We start from the raw sequence: 22071 nt of genomic DNA on the forward strand, positions 1-22071 counted from the left end.
TCCCTTGAAGTAGCTGCAGCGCCACCTGTAAATCCTGGCAGCAGGATAGTAGCATCTTCTGCATCCCCTACCGCCTTAGACTTCCTGCTGGCCTTGCGCCCCTTGTGCCTGTGCCTCTCCTCTCACAGATCCCTCCTCGGGAAGCTGTATTGGGACACCTGGCCTCCTCTCCCTTCTGCCCCTCTTCTCCTCCAAGGGGGGGTATGCCACCATCAGAGAACACAATCCCCATTACCAAGGTAACAGGAGGCTGTCTGGTACCTGGAAAGGTCCACACGGTCTGAATCCTCTGGGGGCCTTGGAAACACCAATAAGTCCTGAAATGAAGCCTGGAAATGCTAACAATGAAGCCTCAAACAGAGATGAAGCTGCCAAGTACCAGTAAGCAACCAGCAGCAAACTATCTCCAAAATTCCTTACTACTCACACTGGCGATGCTGTTGACCCTTTTAAACCCACCCTTGGATGAGATTTAGCAAATTGTTGGCTGCCTGCCTGCCCGTTTTGCCCGTGCAACAAGCGCATTATCACATGGGCAACGTAAGACGTTTAATTGCCTTTTTAATGGCGTTAACTAGCCTCATAACTGATGGCAGGCACGGCTCCAACTCCCGTGCGCACCCGCCAACCGAAATGTCGCACGAGTGCACAATAACGTCGGGACACTCACCCGACATCATCACATATTATTTTAGACTCAAGCGGGTCAGGTGCGTGCCCACCCACTCAGCGAAAAATGCTGCCCCATGTGCTTAGAATCGACCAGAATTTTAAAAGCCATTTTCAGACACAGGTACCAGATATGAACTAGTCTCAAGAGACAGAAACAGTGAGACAACCAGAGAGAGACAGCAAGAGTGACAGCGAGAGGGAGACAGTGAGAGAGAGATAACGAGAGCAAATGAGCGCAAGCGAGAGACAGCGAGAGAAAGAGAGACAGAGATAGCAAGCAAGTGAGTGAGAGACAGCGAGAGTGAGAGAAACAGCAAGAGAGAGACAGTGAGAGAAAGAGAGACAGCGAGAGAAAGAGAGACAGCGAGAGAAAGAGAGACAGCAAGAGAGAGTGATACAGAGAAAGAGAGTGAGAGACAGCGAGAGAGAAATAGAGAGACAGCACCCGCAGTCATCAACACCAGGCTTCACAGACAGCACCATATCACTTTTAGGGGGGGCTCACAGGTAAGTCTTTACCTACCAGATCAGCCAATGGCTGAAGGGCAAGGTCTTGCTTGGTGAAGGGGGAGAAGTGCCTCAGGCAAGGGAAGAGGCTGCAGGACGAGAACTGTACTGGGGAAGAAGGGTATCCCAGGGTGAGCGTGGGGGCACATGTTGCAAGTAGCCTCAAGATGGTGAAGGCTGAGGAGGTAGTCTCCAGAGGAAATTAAGCCAGATGGACATGTGAGGGTATGTATATAAGACTGGGTGGTGATTTCCCTTGAGCTGGCAATGAGTGAGATGCTAGTGAATATGTGATAAGCTTGAGTATATGAGATTAGAGTGATGAGATGGTTGCCATACCTTGGCTGCACGGATGATATTATTCATCCTTTATCTGCTTTGGATGCCAACATCTTCTGTACAGCATTGGCACTGACCACCACTGCCACCGCCTGTCGTGTTGGATTGGTGATGTCGCGGCCCATCCTGCTGCCAGAGTGGGGATACAGGACATCATGGCGGCCTCCATGGCATCCAAATGGCATTCCAGTGACATTAAACGTGGGGCTGCAGTCTTTTTGCCTTTCGTGGACATCTTTACTGCAGCAGTCCTGAGATGTGTGCATGCAGCTGGACTTTAAATGTGGCACCCGGCGTGATGAAGCAGTGAAGTGATGGCATGGCGGGCAAAGAAGAGACCGCCCGCAAATGGCATGTTTCCCAGGAATGCGTAAATAATGCGACGGGTTCGGGATGATATGGCATGAAAGCCTACCGTTGTATGCAAATCTAGGACGATTCCGCCAGAGACAGCGAGAACGCAAGAGAGAGGGAGACAGTGAGAGGGAGAGAGACAGTGAGATTTAAAGAGAGTGACACTGAGAGCGAAGGAGAGATAGAGACAGCGAGAGTGAGAGAGAGAGAACGAGAGCAAGTGTTAGAAAATAGAAGCAGTTTAAGTAAGTTATATTTGTATTTATGGGTGTTCAACATGAGATTTAGCTTTAAGTTTGATTTGTATTTCTATATTTGTGTGTTAAGAAAAGGTCAAGTTAAGTTTCAGTTTCACTTTAAAAGGTGCCTGCATTTCTAATTAATTTTTCAACTCTAAGAGAAGTTAAAGCAAACACAAGTAGAAAAAACCTGCCTTGCAACAGGGGTCCAGGGAGGCAGGTCCCACCCCCACACAAACGGCAGCTTTCAGTTCAGTTTGAAGACAGCTGCCAAACAGAAGCAACCTAGAAGAGACAGATAGCAAGTCCCAAGCTAAAGAAGAAAGTCCCCAAATCCAGGGGAGTGGAAAAGGAGAAAGTCCCAAGAAGACCTTCTAGTCAAAGGAAGGACTGGAACCTGGAAAAGGTCATGTTAGGTGAAGTTAAGAGTGAGGAGCAGAGAAAGGCTTCCGGCTTAAAGAGACAAACAACGTGGGAAGCAGATTTAAAAGTGATATAAAGGCTAGTGGGAGGCCAGAAGGTCCAAAGAGATGGTTGAAGGTCTGTAACTTTTTGTTATGGGCATGTGAAGCAGTGGTGTACTGTTGACAGCTGAGTCGGTGAGAGAGAATGCATGGGAGACAGCTTGAAAGCATGCGGTGACCCATGGGGAGAGGAACATCGGACGGAGGGTTCAAAACACTGGAAGTGGACACTTGCGGAAGGCGTCTGAGAGAAAGCGTTAGTTTGAGAGACGATTCCAAAGCGAGTTCTTGGAGAGTGGAGGTTGGAAACCCTCACGTGAAAGACAGAGTTCAGTGAGGCTGGTTGGCTCATGGTGTGACAAGTATTTGGGGGGAGTTGAGAGATCCATAGCATCTGGTTGAGGTGGCATTTGTAACTTTGTTTCAGAGTGTGGGGTGTCTGACCACAGGTCATCGACTCGTTTACATGGACTGTGTACTTACTGTGAACATTACAGTAAAAGATAGCTTTTGTAATTTGTGCTATCCTTACAAATCTGTACATGTCTGTAAAGGTATAGTTGTGGGTGAAGGAGTACTGTAATATAGTTCATCTTTTCTTGTTAACTAAATGTTTTATTCTTTTGTTAAAAGTTCATCAGCTAACTCCAGTGACTCTGCTCAGTAGCCACTCTCCACGTATCCAAACAAATTAAAAGTTGGGATCTATCAAGCTGGGTTCTACTCTGGGATCAGGCTTGTCCAGTTGTAACATCAGCTGGGAGATAGCAGGGGGGTGGGGGGTTGGTGGCAGAGAGAAAGAGGGAGCAAGTGAGACAGTGAGAGAGAGGGAGTGAGAGACAACGAGAGAAAGAGACAGACAGACAGCAAGGGGGCAGAAAGATAGGGGGAGAGAGATAGACATAGGGGGATAGAGAGAGGGAGACAGAGATGGAGAAAGAGAGGGAGACGAAGATGGAGAGAGAGAGGAAGGCAGATGGAGAGAGGGAGACAGAGAGAGAGAGAGAGGAGAAGGAGAGACAGGGTGAGAGGGGAAGAAGAGAGGGAAGACAGAGAAAGAGGTGGAGACGGGGAGAAAGAGATAGAGGGAGATGGAGAGAGAGAGGGGGGACGGGGCAGAGGGGTACAAGGAGGGAGGGGGAGGAGGACATGGAGGGAGCAGGAGGGGGACAGGGAGGGAGGGGTTGGGAGAGGCGGATGAGGGGGAGACAGAGGAAGAGGTGGACATGGACAGAGGGGGGTGCTGGGGAAGGGGGTTAGACAGAGAGGGTTGGGGGAGGAGGGGGGCAAGACTGGACGGGAGTGCAGATAGGCTGTTCGGATGGCGGGCTTGGAGGAGGGGGCCGAGGCCTGAGGGTTGGGTGTGTAGGGCCAAGGCTTGCAAGGGCGTCAGGGATTGGCCCCGAGACTGGGATGGGAGCTGGTACACAGTCCTATGTAGGTACATTTCCACCAGGCTTGAAGGGGATGGGAACGGTCCAGACAGCCTGCAAGTTGGCCGTTTGCTGACTTACGGCAGGGGAAGTGGGATCTGGGAAGAACTGAGGTTTTGACAGTGGGGGGCTGCTGTACCACAAGATTATGGTTTTTAGCCATACATTGGGTGGTATATTTTTTCTTTAAAATTTTTTATTCGCATTATGTTTTGATCTTTTTCTGATCTTTCCCCTTCAGGCATAAACCTTGCTAAGATGTCTGGTTTATTTGGGCAGTAGCACGGCCATGATGTTCAGGGCTATGGTGGTTTCTCCCGGCAGCTTGATAAGCACCTTGTCATTGCTGATGGTGAGCAGCAGGTGGTGGAGGTTGGTGCAGGTCTTCTTGTTGACTCGGGCCACATTACTCGCCAGCTCCTAAATCTCAGTGTTCGGGTACTCAAGATCAGCATCCAAGAAGGAAATTCCAGGGTTTTGACGCAGCAACAGTGAATGAACAGCAACATAGGCCTGAATCTTCAGCTCGCCGAGCTGTAAAATGAAGCGGGGTGACATTGGGCATGCATCCCGACATCACCACACATCATTTAGATTCTCAGTTCGGCGGGCGCGCAGCCGGCGCACCCACCAAACTGTCAAAGGCCATAAAAAAGGCAATTGAGCAATTACCTCAGCTGCCTGTCCAACCCTAAGGTTGGTGGGCCAGCGAAGAGCCGAGGCGGCCTTCGCATTTTTCATGGAACCTCATCCTCGGGCGGGATGAGGTTTCATGAATGATTTTAAATTTCCACACAAATTTTTATTAAAATTAATGCACATGTGGCAGTTTCACATGAGGGGACATGTCATAAAAATGATTTCTCCACTTCATTAACCTTTAAAACTTAAAACTTATATTCCTGAGGCACAGATATGCCTTTTTGGCTGTGATTTTCCAGTACCATCGCTTCTATGCACTGAAAGTTTGCAGTTGTGTTTGTCCAAATTAATATTTGTGACTCAAAACTCCCACATTCTGCAGGAACATGTGATATAGCTATTTCCTGTGTTGCCATTTTACTATAAATGTTGCATAGGTTCAGACTTTTTGGCTGTGATTTTCCAGTCCTATCGCTTCCATGCATTGAAAGTCAATGGACTTTTGGCTGCCTCTCCAAATTTTCTGTCCCACCTGTGGCGTTTCCCACCTTGGGCAGGACCAGAAATTCCTTAGTCATTTAAATTGAAATTAAACTGCTTATTAAAATTAATTCTCAGAATCAGAACATCACCAGACATGTCAGAATATATTTTCCATCCTTCGTAGCCCTCAAGAAGGTGGTCATGAAGCACCTTCTTTAACCGCTGCAGTCCACGTGACCCAAGAATATTACTCCATCCCTTCTGCTACAAATTCCCAAGTTTAGTCAAATTCTCATAATGGAATTATTTTTTTCTACTCATCCTACCTCGCTCTATTACCAACTCAGTACACGATGTGCTCCCAATTCAAACATTTCCAGTAGCGGTCCTTGCATTAACCTTTGGGAACACCACTACCATCCTCTAGTCTGAAAAACTACTATTTACCACAGCTCGCAGTTTTCTGCCTTAATTCATTTTTTTTTAATCCAAGCTAACAATGACCCTCCTATTTGATAAGCCTCAATTTTGTTAGCCTGCCTTTTATGTGGTATTTTCAAACACTTTCTTAAAATAGACAACATTCAGTCCTTCATCAACCTTCTATTACTTCATCAAGAAACTCAATTAGATTAGTAAAGCACAATCTGCCTTTTACAAATCCATGCTGGGTCTCTGTAATTAACTCAAACCTCTTCAAGTGCCTGTTGAGTTTTTCCCTGATGAAAGCCTTATCCACCACTGAGGTTAAACTGACCAGGCTGTAGTTACTCGGAATGTCCTTACACCCTTTCTTGAATAAGAGCGTCATATTTGCCACTCTCCAATCCTCTGGCACCTTCCTTCTGTCTGGGGAAGATTGGAAGATTATGGCAAGCTCCTTCGCTATCTCCAGCCCCACTTCCCTTAGCAACCTGGGATACAAATCATCCCAAACAGGCAATTTATCCCTTATAAGCACATTCGACCTTTCTGGTATATCTTGCTAATATATCTAGTATAGCTTATCAATTTTCCCTCCATTCAATACCTGAACCATCTTCACTTCTACCGATATTTTGTCAGCATCCTCTTCCTTAGTAAACACTAATACAAAGTACTCATTAAGTATTCTAACCTTGCCCTATGCCTCTAAGCATATACCACCCTCTTTGTACCTAATAGGACAGCCTCTTACTACCAACTTACTATTTACATACCAGCAGAAGATTTTTGGGTTGTTAACTGTCATTCTATTAGCATATTCTCTCTTTGCCAATCACATTTTCCTCTTCACTTACCCTCTCAACTTACTGGCCTGTAACTTCCAAGCTCCAGGGCAGTGTATTTGGGGGTAAAAAGATGCGTTGGGGAATCACCCCCAAAGTTCCCATGTAATGGTTGCACGGAGATTGCCCAGTAAGTTCAAAATTCTGATGGGCAGTTCCCCTGCAATGGGAACCATCTGAAAATGTGCTTTAAATCATAAACTTTGTATGGTTCTGACTTTGTTACAGCAATAGTTACCCAGAAACGGGTGAAAGAATTAAAACCATTTCCAGCTTCTGGGTAACTATTGTACTGACCCATATTGACCCCCCCCCGACGAAAGCCCCCCCCACCACCCCAACGGGACTCCCACAGTCCCCCACTACCACCCCAAGCTACCCCCCCGACTTCCCACAGGACTCTTCACCAATACTCACCTGAATACCCTACCCCATCACCAGATCTGACCCGGCTCCCGGTTCCCGGCTCCCGACTCCCAACCCTGACCCAACTACCCAACTCCCTACACCCAACTCCACACCCCACCCCTGACCCGACTCTACTCTCCCAGGCCCGACCCGACTCCTGACTCCGGGCCTGATACTACCCCCCATCTCTCCCATGCTGCTCCCCCTCCCCCTCCACCAAGGCCCAACCCAACAACCACCCCCCTTCCCCTCCCCCAACCCTAGGCCGACTCAACCCTCCCCACTTCCCCAAATCCTATCCACTTACCTTACACACTTACCTTCTTCCTGGCTTGTAAAAGACCTTTAAACTTCTCTGGTTTATGGCAGCTAATGCTGTAAAAAAGGGGGCATGGCTTGCTCACTTGCGACTGAGCTGCCCTCAACTGTAGGCTCCAGGAGTGTGCAAAACTACACAGGTCTCACCCGGCCTGAGCTGGAAGGTCAGGCGGGTTAGCAGCGGCTGGATTTCAAGGTAAGTAATTACAAGAGGAGTGGCAATATGGATGAGCATATCAAAGTAATTTCAAATATAACATAGGCATTGTCATTGTACCTCTGTATAAAACACTTTTTCTCTTTTGTTGCTTGTGTGTTTATGCTAATATGAATGAGTATAAAACAATCAATAATTAAATAATGATTATAATATAGGTGCTAATGAAAGAAAAAGCTTCAATAATTCTTAAAGAAAGATTCATTGGATTATGTATCCATGTCAATCACAACAGAATAATTAGAAATAAATCATTTCAAAATGAAACATTTTCAAATAAATTTCAAGCAATGTGTCATACAATATATGAACACAACTAGCACCGAAAGTTTTAAAATAAACAAGTCAAGGCCTCAACCCACTCCAAAATGATGGATACTTCTCAGCTGCTTGTTCTATTAACTTCAACAGCACAGATTCTAATATTCTGGTATAAATGAAGAATCACTATGTCAGGTATGCTCCTCCAAAATTTGAGGCTGATGAAAAAATATGTATGACTCGGCCCTCTAAGATTACACAAATAAAAATTTCGGTGCAATTTACAGCATACACTCAAGTATGCCTGGATCAATTTGGCTGCTGTTATGCTGACGGGGAAATAGAGATGAGGAAGAATGCACCAAAAATGCCACTACTCCATTTCAGTGCGTTCTTGTTGCCAGTGTACGGCTTTTAAAATATTGACTTCCTTCTGGTCTCTATGTACAGAAACTATATAAATCGATTGCCAACACTTTGAATAGTTTGACACTCACTGACGTTTGAAATAACAGGAAAAAAATGCAGACTGACCAACAGCTAAATATTCTGCTCAGAAAGTGCCAATCCATGGTGCATTATATAAATGTTGACTCAGTTATGAGTCAAAAACATAATGTTCTGTATACAAAATAATTCTATGTAGCTTTGCAGATTTTGAAATTAGGAAGCTTACGTGAAAAGACCATTAATTGAAAATTAATAAATTCAGAACAGATTACCATGATACTGCTATCTGACTCACATGTCAATAAGTCCCTTTCACTTAATTAACACGAGTAATTAGATAATTTATGTAGTACAGGACAGTTAATGATAGCTATGCAAAATACCTTATGTTGTGCCGGCTGAAGTGACTTGCAATCAACATCCAGTTCATTCTGTTCTTGCTGAGCTGTCCTACCATGAGCTTCTGTCTTCTTGTTTGGCTGCTCTTTTTGAAGATAATGAATCCTGTGTTCCTTTGCTTCAAGCTGAAAGAAATCCAACAAATAATTAATAACATTAGCCAAAGAAAATATATTAATGTTACTACGAACGTACTTTCAGCAAAGGAAGACCGAATACTGATTCTTGATCTCTTCTCCTAAATCAGAAAATACTATCCACAATTGACAAACTGAAAACTCAATCAACATTCCTTTATTTCTCTTGTACGAACATAAATGTGCCTTCCATGCAAGTACTTGTATTGTTGTGCTAGTAGATCACACATTTAAGACAATCATTCAATATAAGTTACACAGAATAGCTTAGAGCTAAACCTCAACAAGGAACCCACCTTTTTCTGTTGCAGGAATAGGATTTCATTTGTCATCTCTGTATCATGCCTTTTCTTTTCTGAAGCTGCAAGTTTACACACAAAGCTGAACGACAAAGTCAACCAATTGGACATCAGTAAAACAGCCTAGGTGATCAATACCTAAAGCAAAGGATGAACAGGACTCCATTTCTGTAGTAGGTGCTCAGGCTGCTCTTTCATTAAAAGAAGCTCTTTCACATTGATTTTGGCTTAAGTAATGAGAAAGCTTATCCAAAAATCTTTAGCATTTCAGCTGAAGTTAAGGAAATCAATACAACCATTTCCCATTTCAACAGCACATGTGAACCTTATGTACCAGAGACAAGACAAAGTCAAAAATCAGATAAATCGATAAAGTTTGTCAATAAAACATAAAACTGACAAATGCTATTTTAAGCAATTAAAGCAAGCTGTAAACCTTGCCAAGATAATCAATTTCTACATATTGTTATTAATTGTGTTTAAATTCCACTGTAAATATTTTAGGATAAAGTCCAAGTTAGCCAAAAGCTGACACTTTACGAGTTAGAACATACTAATCAAAATAATATTCATATACTAGCATTTTAATTAATTGTAGTTAAATTCTGTAATTAACGTGTTAATATTTTTGGAGTTTTTTTAATGTTTTTTTTTAAACTTGAGATTTGTGATGTAACTAATAGCAAGCAATAGGGCTCAGGTGTCCTTTTCACATAGTGGCTCAGTTCAGTATGCTGAACTGAGGCTGTGTTATAGTTCAGTGAGGCTTGGTTTTGTGTTTTCATTATTAAAACGATTTTTAAATCTATTTATTCATTTATTAACAGTTTGTGGTAATACTCCATTGATTTATTTAAAGATATGTATAAAACAAACTTGAAAGAGACAGATGCAGTAAATACATTCATAAAATGTGATTAAAACCAAGATTAGCAGGTATTTAATTTTATGATTAAAAATTTTAATGATTAATTTTTAAATTCTTGGCAGCAATAGTAATTTAATAGTATTTGAGCCAATTATAGGTAAACACTGCAATTATATCACATTTTATTTTTATCTGAAGATCATTTGACATTCAGGAGATGTTGTGGTGCAGTGCCTTTGAGCCAACAGCTCCAGATTTGAGTTCCACTCCAGGGCTTGATGGCCACAGAAGGTGCATTCATAACGTGGCCAAACAATTGATTTTCAACTTGTAAATCCTTCTAATATGTCAATGGCAGGCGGTAAGAGCGGGAGAGTGTCCTGTTAGCAATGCTTGATGTGGAGTGGCACCCCTCAAGCCTCTGGCAACTTGGTCCAGAAAAAACTAGCTACAGAAACAGATGCAAGTATGCGTTTCGTCTGCCTCATGTGGTTCTAGGTGCAGGAAGTGAATCATTCACTTACACTCAACAGTAAGTAGCAAATTTTCTCTGCAAAGACAAACAACTTTGGAAAGCTTGCTTCTGAAAGCAAACGTTTTAGTATTTCTTGAGAGTTACTGAAATACTTCAAGAGCACAAATAAAATTCCTCTTACCTGGAGCTTCCTTACAGGAGGAAAATTAGCTACCAGGGTAAGGGTACACCAGGATAAATGTAGGGTATTTTTTTTTCTAATGAGCATAGAACCATAGAAGTTCACAGCACAAAAAGGAGGTAATTCAACGTATCATATCTGAGCTTGTTCTTTGCAGAACAAACCAAATGAATCCTGCATTTCCATTGTGTGCCCTTCCACATCAAATATTTAATCAACTTTCCAGTAATATATGCTACAATCTTTGCCTTAACCAAACATTTTAGTAAAGCAATCCATGCTCCAACAACAATGCAAAGAAATTCCCCCTTCTTTCTTTACTCTAAGTGACATTTTTAAACTGATGAGCACTCATAGCTAACTTTCCAACTATCTCACAACACTAGCAAAATCCTTCATAATTTTAACAAACTCAATTAAATTTCCTGTTGATCTTCTTTGCTCCAGTGGAAATTATCCTAGTATCTCATATTGTTCCTCAAAATTACAATTTCCCAACCCAAGCATCATTGTAACGAATCTACGTTCGGCACTATGGCAGCATTCAATCAAATATGGTACAAAGGAACTTGGACAAAACTTAAGTCAATGCATGCTAATAGGCAAACTCTCCAGTGCTGAAGTCATACCTGACATGAAAGAAAGATGCCTGTGGTTGTCAGGCACATTCATCACAATCCTAACAACATCACTGCAGCAACGCCTAAGGAAACCATCTTCGGACCAATGACCTTCATATGCTTCATTGATGCAACTCTCTTAACAATATTAGCAAACAGCTCTACTGCTTACAACTTCACAGTATTCACATCCTTTCATAGCTCCTCCAATACTAAAGTAGCCCATGCCAGCCTACAGCAGAACCCAAAAAACATCCAGGATTAGACTGACAAGTGGCAAGTAAAATATATACTGCATACGTGCCAGTCAATGACTATATCGAACAACAGAAAGTTTAACCACTTCCCACTGGCATTCAATAGTGCCACTAAAGAAAGAAAGACTTTCATTTATTTCCTTCTTCTTAGGCAGTCCCTTGGGACTGAGGATGATTTGCTTCAGTTCTAGTTTGATGGCTACTGAGATGGCTGGGATGCCTCGACTTTTCCTCTGCGTGCTCTCGATGAAGCTTCTTGATGTGTTCGGTGCCTTCCCAAATGAAGCTTCTCCATTTTGAAAGATCAAAAGATGGGGACTCCCATGAATCAGCAGGGGTGTTTGATCTCTTCAGGGATGCTTTGAGGACACCCCTAAAGTTTTTCCACTGTCCTCATGGGAGCCTCCTGCCATGACTGAGATTCGAGTAAAACAGTTGCTTCAGGAGTCTGGTGTCAGGCATGCGAATGACATGTCCTGCCCAGCAGAGCTGGTTGTGCGTAAGTAGCATTTCAACACTTGGCATGTTGGCTCAGGAGAGGACGCTGTTGTTGGACCATCTCTTTTGCCACTAGATTTGGAGGATCTTGTGAAGGCACTGCTGGTGATACTTCTCCAGTGCTTTGAGTGCAGTTATATAGTGCTGTTTACAACTTCAAAATGCCCTTAAGGTTTGCAGCCAATTAAGGACTTTTTATTTTGATGTGTTGTCACTGTTGTAGTGTAGGAAACATGACAGCCAATTTCTCCTCAATAAGTTTCTGCAAATAGCAATGTGGCAATGAGCAGTTAATCTGCTCTTTTTAAAAAAAAACATTTTGACTGAGGCATAAATATTGGCCAGGGCACTGCGTACTGGAGGTTATCTCCATGTGACCAGCCTCAGACCCAACCCTCACATACTTTGTACCCATCAACGGCAATTTTTAGTTTTGAGCCTGCTTAGGGTTGTCCATGCAAGTGATGTTCAGGCCATTAAGTTTATGATGGGTGGAATGCAACTAATATTGAGCAGGCAATGTCAATAACAAGCCCACCTGGAGAACATTCAACACTTGGGGCTAGTATCTCACATGCACAGCAGAACCCTTTCATTTACTAGAATAATGATAGCCTGTAGGCAGACCACTTACACAGTAATTTCAAATGTAGAAATCTTGAATAGGTTGCTGAAAATAGACACCAATATCTGGTCAAGAATATGAATCTAGCACTAACCAGTTCTGCAAACTAATCTGGAGGCAGGATTCCAATATAGTACACAGATAGCTATCTACAAATGTGACATCTTGTTATATCTACAGATGAAACTTATAGTGGTCAATGAAACCAAACTCCTGGGATGCAAAGCAAATTTGTGGAGGACTGTTTAAATGGTGTTGTGACAAAGTATTTTTAAGAATTGATCATTTAAGAACACAATACAACAATATTTAGCCATTTCTGAACAATCTTGGAATGAAAGGACAATTGAAGGCATGTTATACTGCCAAATAAGACACTGGAACAAAAGCTGTGACACATATGGTGACATTGCTAAGCAACAATGTAAAAGTAGGCATCTTCTGAATCTATTGAAAGATTCTTGGATATGCTGTCCAAATGCCTTGAGATCATGTTGCCTTCTTGAACAAATCTTTGCAAAGGAACCTGGATCATTGCTCAAATATCAAATAAATGATTGTACTCTTCCAACTTTCTGAGGAATACATAAAATTGTAAGTAAAATCAGTCCCTTTGATTCAGACATACACAGATTCTGTTATCTGTGCATCTGTCACAAATAACAGAAGGATATACCCACTAAGTAAGGTTCCCTCAGGTAACTAGAACAAATCACGCTGCAAAAGTGCAGCAGGTCAGTTTGAATTTATACAGAGTAACCCCTAATGATTGTCTCCCATGCCTAAGCCTCTGCCATGATTCTCTCCTACATTGATGAAAAATGTCAAACAAGCACACACCCATGTACCTTGTGGGTTGGACTAGATGTGATAACCTGAGAGAGTGAAGCTGGAGCTGTACCTAGTGCCACAGGGTACCTGAGCCAAAGGCTAGGTCCTTGAGCAGGAAAACCTTGTGGTTGCAGGTCCTGTAATCACATTTCAATGACAGACTTTAGTCAAGGCTATGCAGCAAGGTAAAATCCCATGTTTACAACTGAAATAGGTAACGGCCATTATTGAAAAACTGGAAGAATTTAATAAGATGAAAAGAAATCTAGCAACAATCCTGGAAAGATATAACAGGAAGTCTGTAAAAATTGAAGCATCTAAAGGAGCAGTGAAAAAAATTAGTCAGGGAAATTGGTAGTGTAACATTTTGTTTTCCCAAGCAGGATTACTTGAGAATAAGCACCAATATTCAGCCTAAATGAAGAAAAATTAACTAATGTTGCAGGGTGGTTAAGCTTTTTACACTGCAAAGAATCATGGGATTATTGCAATGTAATATCACTAAATAGCTTAAAAAGAAGTTATTCCTTATATATTTTTTCCCAATGCCTAAGGTTTCCAAATTCATAGTGCAATGCAGCAATCTACAAGACCACTTTGGTGGTGCATGCAGCATATAATATGGAGGACACCATGGGCAGAATTTTGCCATCGGCGAGCAGGGGGCGGGGCCCACTCGCCGATGCGTAAAATGACGTAGGTAAATCTTCAGGAAAACAGGCCCGCAGCAAAATCAGCTGTGTGCCCGCTGATCTGTCAATGGCCAATTGAGGCCATTAACAGGATCATTGAAACAATTAAAGGACCTGCCCGTCCAACCTTAAGGTTGGTGGGCAGGCCAGGAGCCCCGGCGGGCAATAGAAAAAACATGAAACCTCATCCACCGGCGAGACGAGGTTTCATGTAGGGATTTTATAAGTTTAATAAAGTTTCAGTGTAATTTATGAACACGTCCCATCTCATGTGACATTGTCACATGAGGGGGGCATGTTAAGGATTTTATTTTTCTATTTTTAATGTTTGTACAAGTGTCAGCGATCTCCCTGAGGTAGCACTTAGCCTCAGGAAGATGTGCGCTCTTTTGTACACATGCATGAAAGAGCACACTCTCGCTTTTGGGGAATCTCACCCCCCCACCTGCACAGGAAGCGCATAGCGCTTCCCATCGGACATCATGCTGAGCGAGCCTTAATTGGCCCACCCGCCCAGTAGACAGAAAATTCTGCCCCATCTCTATATGTATAATACTTTGCTTGTTTGCAAAGCTCAGGTTAATACCCTTAATTTATCCGATGTGGAAAACTGAACTAAAATTCTCATCTACATGGGATAATGCTGTATACCTATAAATTAAAAAGAAAAAGTCATTTGCCTAAAGCTGCCCATTTTCTGACCGGAATCTAAAACTGATGCCTTACAATCAGCAAAATTAAGAATCAAACCATGATTCATCACAACCTCTGTATATTGACAATTAAATTCTGTAGGTTTAAATATTTAAAAAACAGAGTTGTCTTATCTGTAATTGACCGCACAGCTGATTTTAAGAATGATTAAGGAAACATTCACCTATTCTTTAGCAGCAGAAAAATGCATTGTACACTTCATCTCAAGGGCAATTAGGGATGGGTAATAAATGCTGGCCTAGCCAGCGATGTTCACATCCCATGCATGAATGAAAAAATGATATAATCTTCGTGTCCTTATAAAGCAGTATCCTTAAACTTGCCAATCCACAAAAAAATCTTCTAGTAATGTTATAAATGCAATTTAGTCACAGTATACAGCACTCAGAGCAGTCCTATCCAGCGCCCTCGGTGAGTGCTTATCTTGGCTTCCAGCTCTTGCTAGTTCAATAGCCAGGCATTCTGGCCAGAATTAAGGTATGCTCCCAAGTAAAGGAACTGGATAATGCTCCAGGCAAAAGGCTTCAAGTGAGGAAAGGATGGCAACCGACAAACCAGCTCTCTGTTAACAGTGGACCAGGTCCTGGATCAAATGGATGTTGTCATGGATTGTCCAGCTGGGAACATGTAGGATGGGTCAGGTTGGGTCATGCGGGTCAGCAAGACGCCAAGGCAAGCAGGCTTGGCCCTGACAAAAATCTTGTAGTCCGTGAAGAGGAGAGAGGCTGGGTGCCAGTTCGTAAGCAGGTTGAGTTCACCCCTCTTGGGCAGCAGGACACTGATGGCCCTGTGCCAACAGAGGGCCATCTCCCCAGTCGCCAGACTTTCCCCAGGACCTGTGCGCAGTCACTCAACAAGACATTCTTGCTCATTACTCCACTGTCAACCATTCCAGCCCAGAGGACATGCCCCTCAAAAACCTGTCGTGGGCACCAGTCAGCTTCGCCAGTCTAAGCAGAGCACTGAGATGCTGTACGTTCTCTGGGCCAATCTTCAGCTGTTCCTCCTGTGAGCATCCCAAGAGAACAGAGTACTATAATAGGCTCAGGCCTGGACACTAATGTTGGACACCGGGGACCTGGTGGCAGCCAGCAGCCCCAGAAGCTGCTTACAGACTCCCAGCCTTTTTTCCAGGAAGTAGAAGGGGGAGCCTCAGTCCAGGTTCTGGAGGAGCCTGATCCACAAACTCATGAACATGCCTTGAGGTGCACCTAGCACATCCTTCTTCTCTCCCTAGGCCTTCCACAGGGCAGGGTCTTTAACGGCCTGACCAAGGTGGAACTCCAGGTTGAGCACCTTTTTTCCAACCTCTGGAACCTGGCCTTCTGCCTTCTTATTGACCCTTTTGTGTCCTCCCGAAAGAAGATGTTCTGATGTGAGCCTAGCCCACATTCCACCATAACTTCAAGGAGAGGAAACCTCCCTGGTTCTTTCTCCAGTCAAACCAGAATCGAAGACCCAGAACCACTCATCCTCCAGAAGTAAAGGTATAATGCCAGTATACAGAGCCCACCCAAGCAGAGAGGGAAACCAGCTGCGCCCACACCAGGCAGTGCTCCAAGCACTGCACTGCCTGCACAGAGGTTGCCGGAAAGTAGGAGACATATGCCCAAGAAACGTAAAGGTAGTCAATTTTGGACCCTCCTACAGACCTCACGAAAGTGAAAGCGCTGGAGTAGGTCTGGAGATTTCACCAAATGTTCACCAAGTCGTAGTGCCTGGCCCAGTCCCTCAACTTCTCCATCACCACCTGGCAGTGCGAGGAACCAGAGCGGTCCCTCACCTCGAGGTAACAGTTGAAATCTCCCCTGAGGAAAAGATCAAATATGACAATGGAGCTAAGATGGAGCTTCTTCTTCAAAGGAGCGTGCTTACTGCATATGCCAGCCTGGAGAACGTAGACATTCATGAAGTGAAGAGGCACATGCCCTAGCTGGTTGGGGAGGTGAAGCAAGCAACCTTGCACAGATTCTTCAACCTCTAAGATCTCCAGCTGAAAATGCAGGGCCAGCAAGACAGAAATGGAGGTGAGCTGGCTCATCTAGACCAGTCCATGCCACTCTAGGAGCTGCATAGTTTTGTCACCTTGAAAGGTGTGGTTTTCTTACAGGAAGCTGCCTTTGATGTTGAGGCTGGCTATAGCTGTCCTTCAGGCTAGAGTATACTGTAACCACCACCTACACTGCACAGAGCGGAGGGAACATAGTCACGTATGATCCTCCCTCCTTCAGCAGCCTAGTGAGGAACGTCTTGAACCAGTGTACCTCAAGTCAGCTCACTTTTCTCATATGCCCGTAGTCTTTGCAACAGAACAGATAGATCTGTCAGTCAGTGCCAGCTCCAATCATCAGTTAAGATCCAGCTGAACCTTCTCACAATCTGTTGGCCAGGAATTCCCAGAGTTCCACAAGGGGGATGAGGGGAGACTCAGTAGAAAACACTCAATTGTCCACCGCCTCACTCGCGATGGATTTCAAGTCATCCATGGTGCCCTCCACCAAGTGCCATGTCCTCCTCTGGGTTGTCACCATTAGTAACCAACCCGCTCACCGCTCAGCTGCGCCAGCCAACCCTACCTCTGTCACTATCCCAATGCAGGATCAACAGCAGACAGGTCCTCCGTGCGCTCCTCTAGGGGAGCTGGGCCAGAGGGAAGCAGCGGATCAAGGCCCCAGAATTCGGGGCATGTGCTGACACAGGGAAAAGCTTCATCCCCAAGACCAGTACTCCTGTCTAAGACAGAGAAAGGGGTCCTTTCCTTCCCCACCAGCAGCAGTGACCTAGTGGGTGGGGCCATTTTATTTGAATCCTGCAGCAGGTCGAGCAGGTCATGTACATGAGCAGGCAGCTTTAGCCTCATTGAACTCACCCAACACAGCCTCCAGGATGCCTAACCTGGCAATGAGTGACTGGGTTATACCAGGTGGATCCTCCATCCCACCCTCGGGCAGGGTCTTCTGACATGCTCAAGAGGATAAGGCCAGACAAGAGATGGAGGTCTTCCACGAATAGTGCGTGGTGAACGCAGAGGGACATCCTTTACCCAGGCTCTTTCCCACATCTGAGGAGTGGCACCTTCTTCTCCTTTTCCAGGAGAGATGGAGAGGAAAGGAGACCTCGAAGTCTGCTGAGACCTCCAGCATGCACCCTTCCTTTCTCCTTCACTACTGCAACTGAGATATGAAAATTCCACCAAAGTAGGCACGTTTCAGGCTTAGGCACAACCCAGAGTCGCATACGGGGACACATGCAGCAGGTTTGCATAATTTTTGGGGGGGGGGGGGGGTTGCATCGAGGTATTTGGTTCTTCACCTCACCTTCCTTCTGCGCAGACATTCCACCCCTCCCCACTGACAGCAGCATTGACATTGGCTGCCGACTGCAGGCCCAAGGGCTCGGATCTGGGTATGGCAGCAGCAGGACGAATGGCGATGGGTGCCACCCTCAGTTGCCTGGGTTTTGTCAGCAACCCAGGAGATGGGGCAGTTTTATCATTTATGCCCAACCTCCTTACAAGCATGGCACTACTCAGTGTCCAACATCAAGAAGCCACAGTAGGTGATCCCCTATGCTAAATGGAGAATCAATCCTCCATATTGTCCTCCTGTGCCATCTCCACAGAGACTAGGTGCTGAATAAAGAAGGCATGTCGGGATTAGTCTCTCTAAAGCAGGGCGGGATCGGCACCCTCCCTGACCTTACTTCCTCCAGTTGGCAAAGGCAGGGGAGGGGGAGCTCACACTGAATATAGGGTGAGATGACAGTCTGCTGCACACTAGCCTCAAGAGGATGTACCAGCAGGAAGGTCCTGCCCACCGTGTGCCCTCTCTCTCGAGGGCAGGTGCACCACTTCCACTTCCAAAAAAGGATGGCCTTCCTATACATTTTCGAGGCTGTTCCGATGGTTGAGGTGCCAATCATTGTGTTGGGATAAGGGTAGCTCCTCACTCATGTTTTATGGTGATTACAGCGAACAGTGACAAGGCTGCAGAGGCAGCTGAAGCAGCAGAGGCAACCATTCCCGAATAGGTCCTTGTGGACCCCAGAGCCAGGAAAGTTGAAGTCACTGTTGAAGCTTTGCGAGGTTTACCCACCCCAAGTCTCAGGCCTGATGTTCCTCATGATGGCCTTGTACAAGGGAATCGAGGATAATCAGGGGCTGGCAGGCACATGGAGTTAAGACAACAGTCAGATAAGCCATGATTTTATTGAATGGCAGAGCAGGCTCGATGGGGTGATAGGCCTACTCCTGCTCCTATTTCTTATGATCTTATTCTTATGATCTTAATCTGCACGGAATGGAACTGAAAAGGAAAAACCCCACTTTTAGATTGGGTTTGGAGAGTGGCTTCCTCCCTTCAATGCAGTTCCAGGAGAACGCAGGTCAAGTCTTAAAGAGAGAGAGAGAGAAAACAAAGGGAAGGGGTCACCACTCAAAGTCAGGCTTGGGCTTGGTGGGTGGGAGAGTGCTGCAGGGTTGCACTTTCTAGCGATTATTAAAAGTCTCTGGTACTGATCTTCCTGATAGGCAGAAGCAGATGTCCTCACTCGGGATGGCGTGGACTGCCTGGGCACAGTCCTCCACCAGGTCTCATAAAAAACTTCATCCAGGCAGCTCCAGCTATCCCAGGCCAGGCAATGGGGGAGGGGGGGGGGGGGGGGGGGGGGTGTGTGTGTGTGTGTGTGTGTGTGTGTGTGTGTGTGTGTGCATTTTATTGTTTGTGTGGCCTATATAATACACACACACACCGTCTCTTTCCTCCCCTCACTATCTTCAGGTAAGTCTTTTTCAAATAGTGCACCAGGCATCCACCTGTTGTGTTTTGTGGTTCCCATAAATTTGAAATAACCACATTGTAAATTCAAAATGCTGGTGCTTCATTGAGTGTGTTTCTTACAGCATTCCATGGGCTGAATTTTCTGGCTGGCAGGGGGTGCAGAGCAGGAGTGGGCGGTGCTGACCCATTTTACACAGGCGGGCCAATTAAGGCCAGCCCAGCGTGAAACGCAGCTCCCGAGGATAGCGGGAGTGGGCGGGCAGCGGCAGGTCTGCAATGACCGCCGGGTCCAATGGCGACCTGGGGGCCTGTTTTAAAAAGCTGCTGCAACCTTTCAAAGGCTGCGAATGATGGCCAGTGGAAGGGCTTCCCAGAGCGCTGCTGGTGAGTAGGCCAGACATGAGGGTAGGGCAGGGGGGGCACTGTGCCCCTCGTATTTCCGATGATTGCCTCAATGCCGTCCTCAAGGAGGTGGCAGCATGGCGGGAGGTCCTGGTATCTGGTGCCTCCTGGATGGGAGGAGGCAGCCCGCCAACATGATCAAACGTGCCGGGGAGGAGGTGGCAGAGGTGGTGAGCTCCCACACCTGGGTCCAGTGTCGCAAGCGCTTCAACGACCTGTTGCGTTCAGGAAGGGTGAGTAACATGTTGGCATTGGTCACGTAACCCAGCAGGTGGGCTTTCCGCCTGGTGTGCCTCCCCCTCCCCCCCACCCCCCCCCCGCCCCCCAACCTGCCCCCAGCTCCCCCGTGTGGTGCCTGATGTGATGTAGGCAGCATTTGGCCAAGGGGGTGAGGGTAAGGTGGGGACGGGCCTAGCATCTTTATGTGAGTGTTCAACAGCAGTGGGCTGAGAAGACACTGGAGCCCTGCAATGTCCCACTCTGGTTGGGGTGGGCCGTCCGCGAAGAGGTACAATTAGCACAATCAATGCTCTTCTCTCTTTTTGGGGAGAATATTGCACAAAATGCTGCCAATCGGGTGAAAACTGCCGGCGGGCCGGCACAGTTAGCAATTCTCAGCCGCTTCGAGCAGGAGGCCCTAGATTTGGAGAGGCACCATGCGGGCTGGTCCACTGGTGTCGGTGAGGCTGGGGTGCCATGGGTAGGTATATTTGCCCAGCAGTGAGGTCACCATTGTTCTCCCAGCAGCCATGGCAGTGCTGATTGTTCAGTGATTGAAGTTTGCAACATGCCTTGACCATTGCTTATAGAAGTATGAGCACATAATGATCCGGGGGACAGGGACACACATTGACATCGTCTCCACGTTAACTAATCCAATGTCCTTGTTCTTCATTTCAGCATCAGCTAAGCAGGGCCGGGAGGAGGAGCAGCAGGGGTCCCCTCCCACACCTGAGGGTCCTGAAGTCTCACCAGCGTCACACCATCTCTGCCAGGCAGACACCAGCGCAGATACTAGCACCTCGGTGGGTATTAGAACGTTAGCTAGTGTCCCAGGGCACAGCGGTGAGGGCACTTCACAGTCGCTGGAGGAACTGGCAGAGTCAGAGAGTGTCCATGGCGCAAGCAGTCGGAGGGCTGCAGGGGGCCAGGCATATGCTCAGTTGGTGCCTGATGATGTGCCTCTGGAGTTATCTGCGACACAGCAAGCGCAGAAAATGCGGCCGGGTGTGGAACATCTGGGGGAGATACACGAGGCTAAGCTTGGCTTGGTGTCAGTGAGCCTCATGTCCAAGCACCATGTCCTCCATGGAGTGAGTGGCGACTCTCGTGGAGAGGCTCCTCCAGGAGACCCATCAGGGCTTCCTGGGCATGCGTTTGGACCAGCAAGCCCTCACATCAGCATTGACCTCAGCTGGTCAGTGCCAGTGTGGGAGATGGTCTGGGCATCAAGTTTCCCAGCTTGGTGCCCATCCATCCACCGTGAGCAGGGAGGTCCGAAGCAACCTCACTTGGGTGCAGCAGCTGCCTGTCGTCTCCGTGGGCTCCTCTCAGGGTGCTCCGGATGAGGGCAGTGGCTCCTCAGCCCCTCTGCCAGTGACCGTTGCATCCGGTGAGGCTGCAATGACTGGGGTGATGCCAGCTGTGGAACTGGCAGCTCCCTCCCAGGCGGGGCCAGCACAGGCTCCACGGGCCAGAGGGCGACCATCAAGGTCATCGAGGCAAACATGACAGCAGAGTCAGCAGGCTGTCTCAGATGCCACTGACAGCGAGGAGTCAGCACCAAGACGTAGAACCCGGGTTTATCACTGGTGCTTTTGTGTTGGCTCACAATGAGGTTTTTATGAGTTAGTGATTTTTTAACAACTTTTTCATTTTGTTTCATTAAGTTTCTTTGGTTGCAATAATAATTTCAGTCATGTCACCATGGTTGAGGTTGCCTCTTTCCTTCTGCAGGTGGATGGTTTCATATAATGTAATGAGTGATTTGTGGTACATTCAGCTTTATTAACAAGGGCCTTAGTTAATGTTCCTAACCAGGCAAATTTTGAACTTAGGTCTCAAATATGGAGCATACAGCCCAGGCTTGTCTTGGAGGTCCATCTGTGGTGTGCTAGCTGAAGGTTTGTTGGATTAAAGCCTCCCGGGTGTCTCTGCCTCCTTGGAGTATGCCCGGGTCAGCATCTACCCCCTCAGCATTTCCCTGTGCATGCTCATCCCCAGACTCACTGCTGGACTCT

At 46.1% G+C, this 22071-nt stretch overlaps 1 protein-coding gene across 1 annotated transcript in view; it reads right to left on the reverse strand.

The window, feature by feature from the left end:
• Positions 1-22071, reverse strand: part of LOC121278804 (filamin A-interacting protein 1-like) — a 286735-nt gene that overhangs the window by 157241 nt on the left and 107423 nt on the right. Inside the window, exon 6 of the mRNA XM_041189257.1 lies at positions 8439-8579. Coding sequence (XP_041045191.1) covers positions 8439-8579 — 141 coding nt within the window. The remainder of the gene's footprint in view (positions 1-8438; positions 8580-22071) is intronic.

The sequence above is a fragment of the Carcharodon carcharias genome, chromosome 6, assembly GCF_017639515.1.
Source record: "Carcharodon carcharias isolate sCarCar2 chromosome 6, sCarCar2.pri, whole genome shotgun sequence".
Lineage (NCBI taxonomy): Eukaryota > Metazoa > Chordata > Chondrichthyes > Lamniformes > Lamnidae > Carcharodon > Carcharodon carcharias.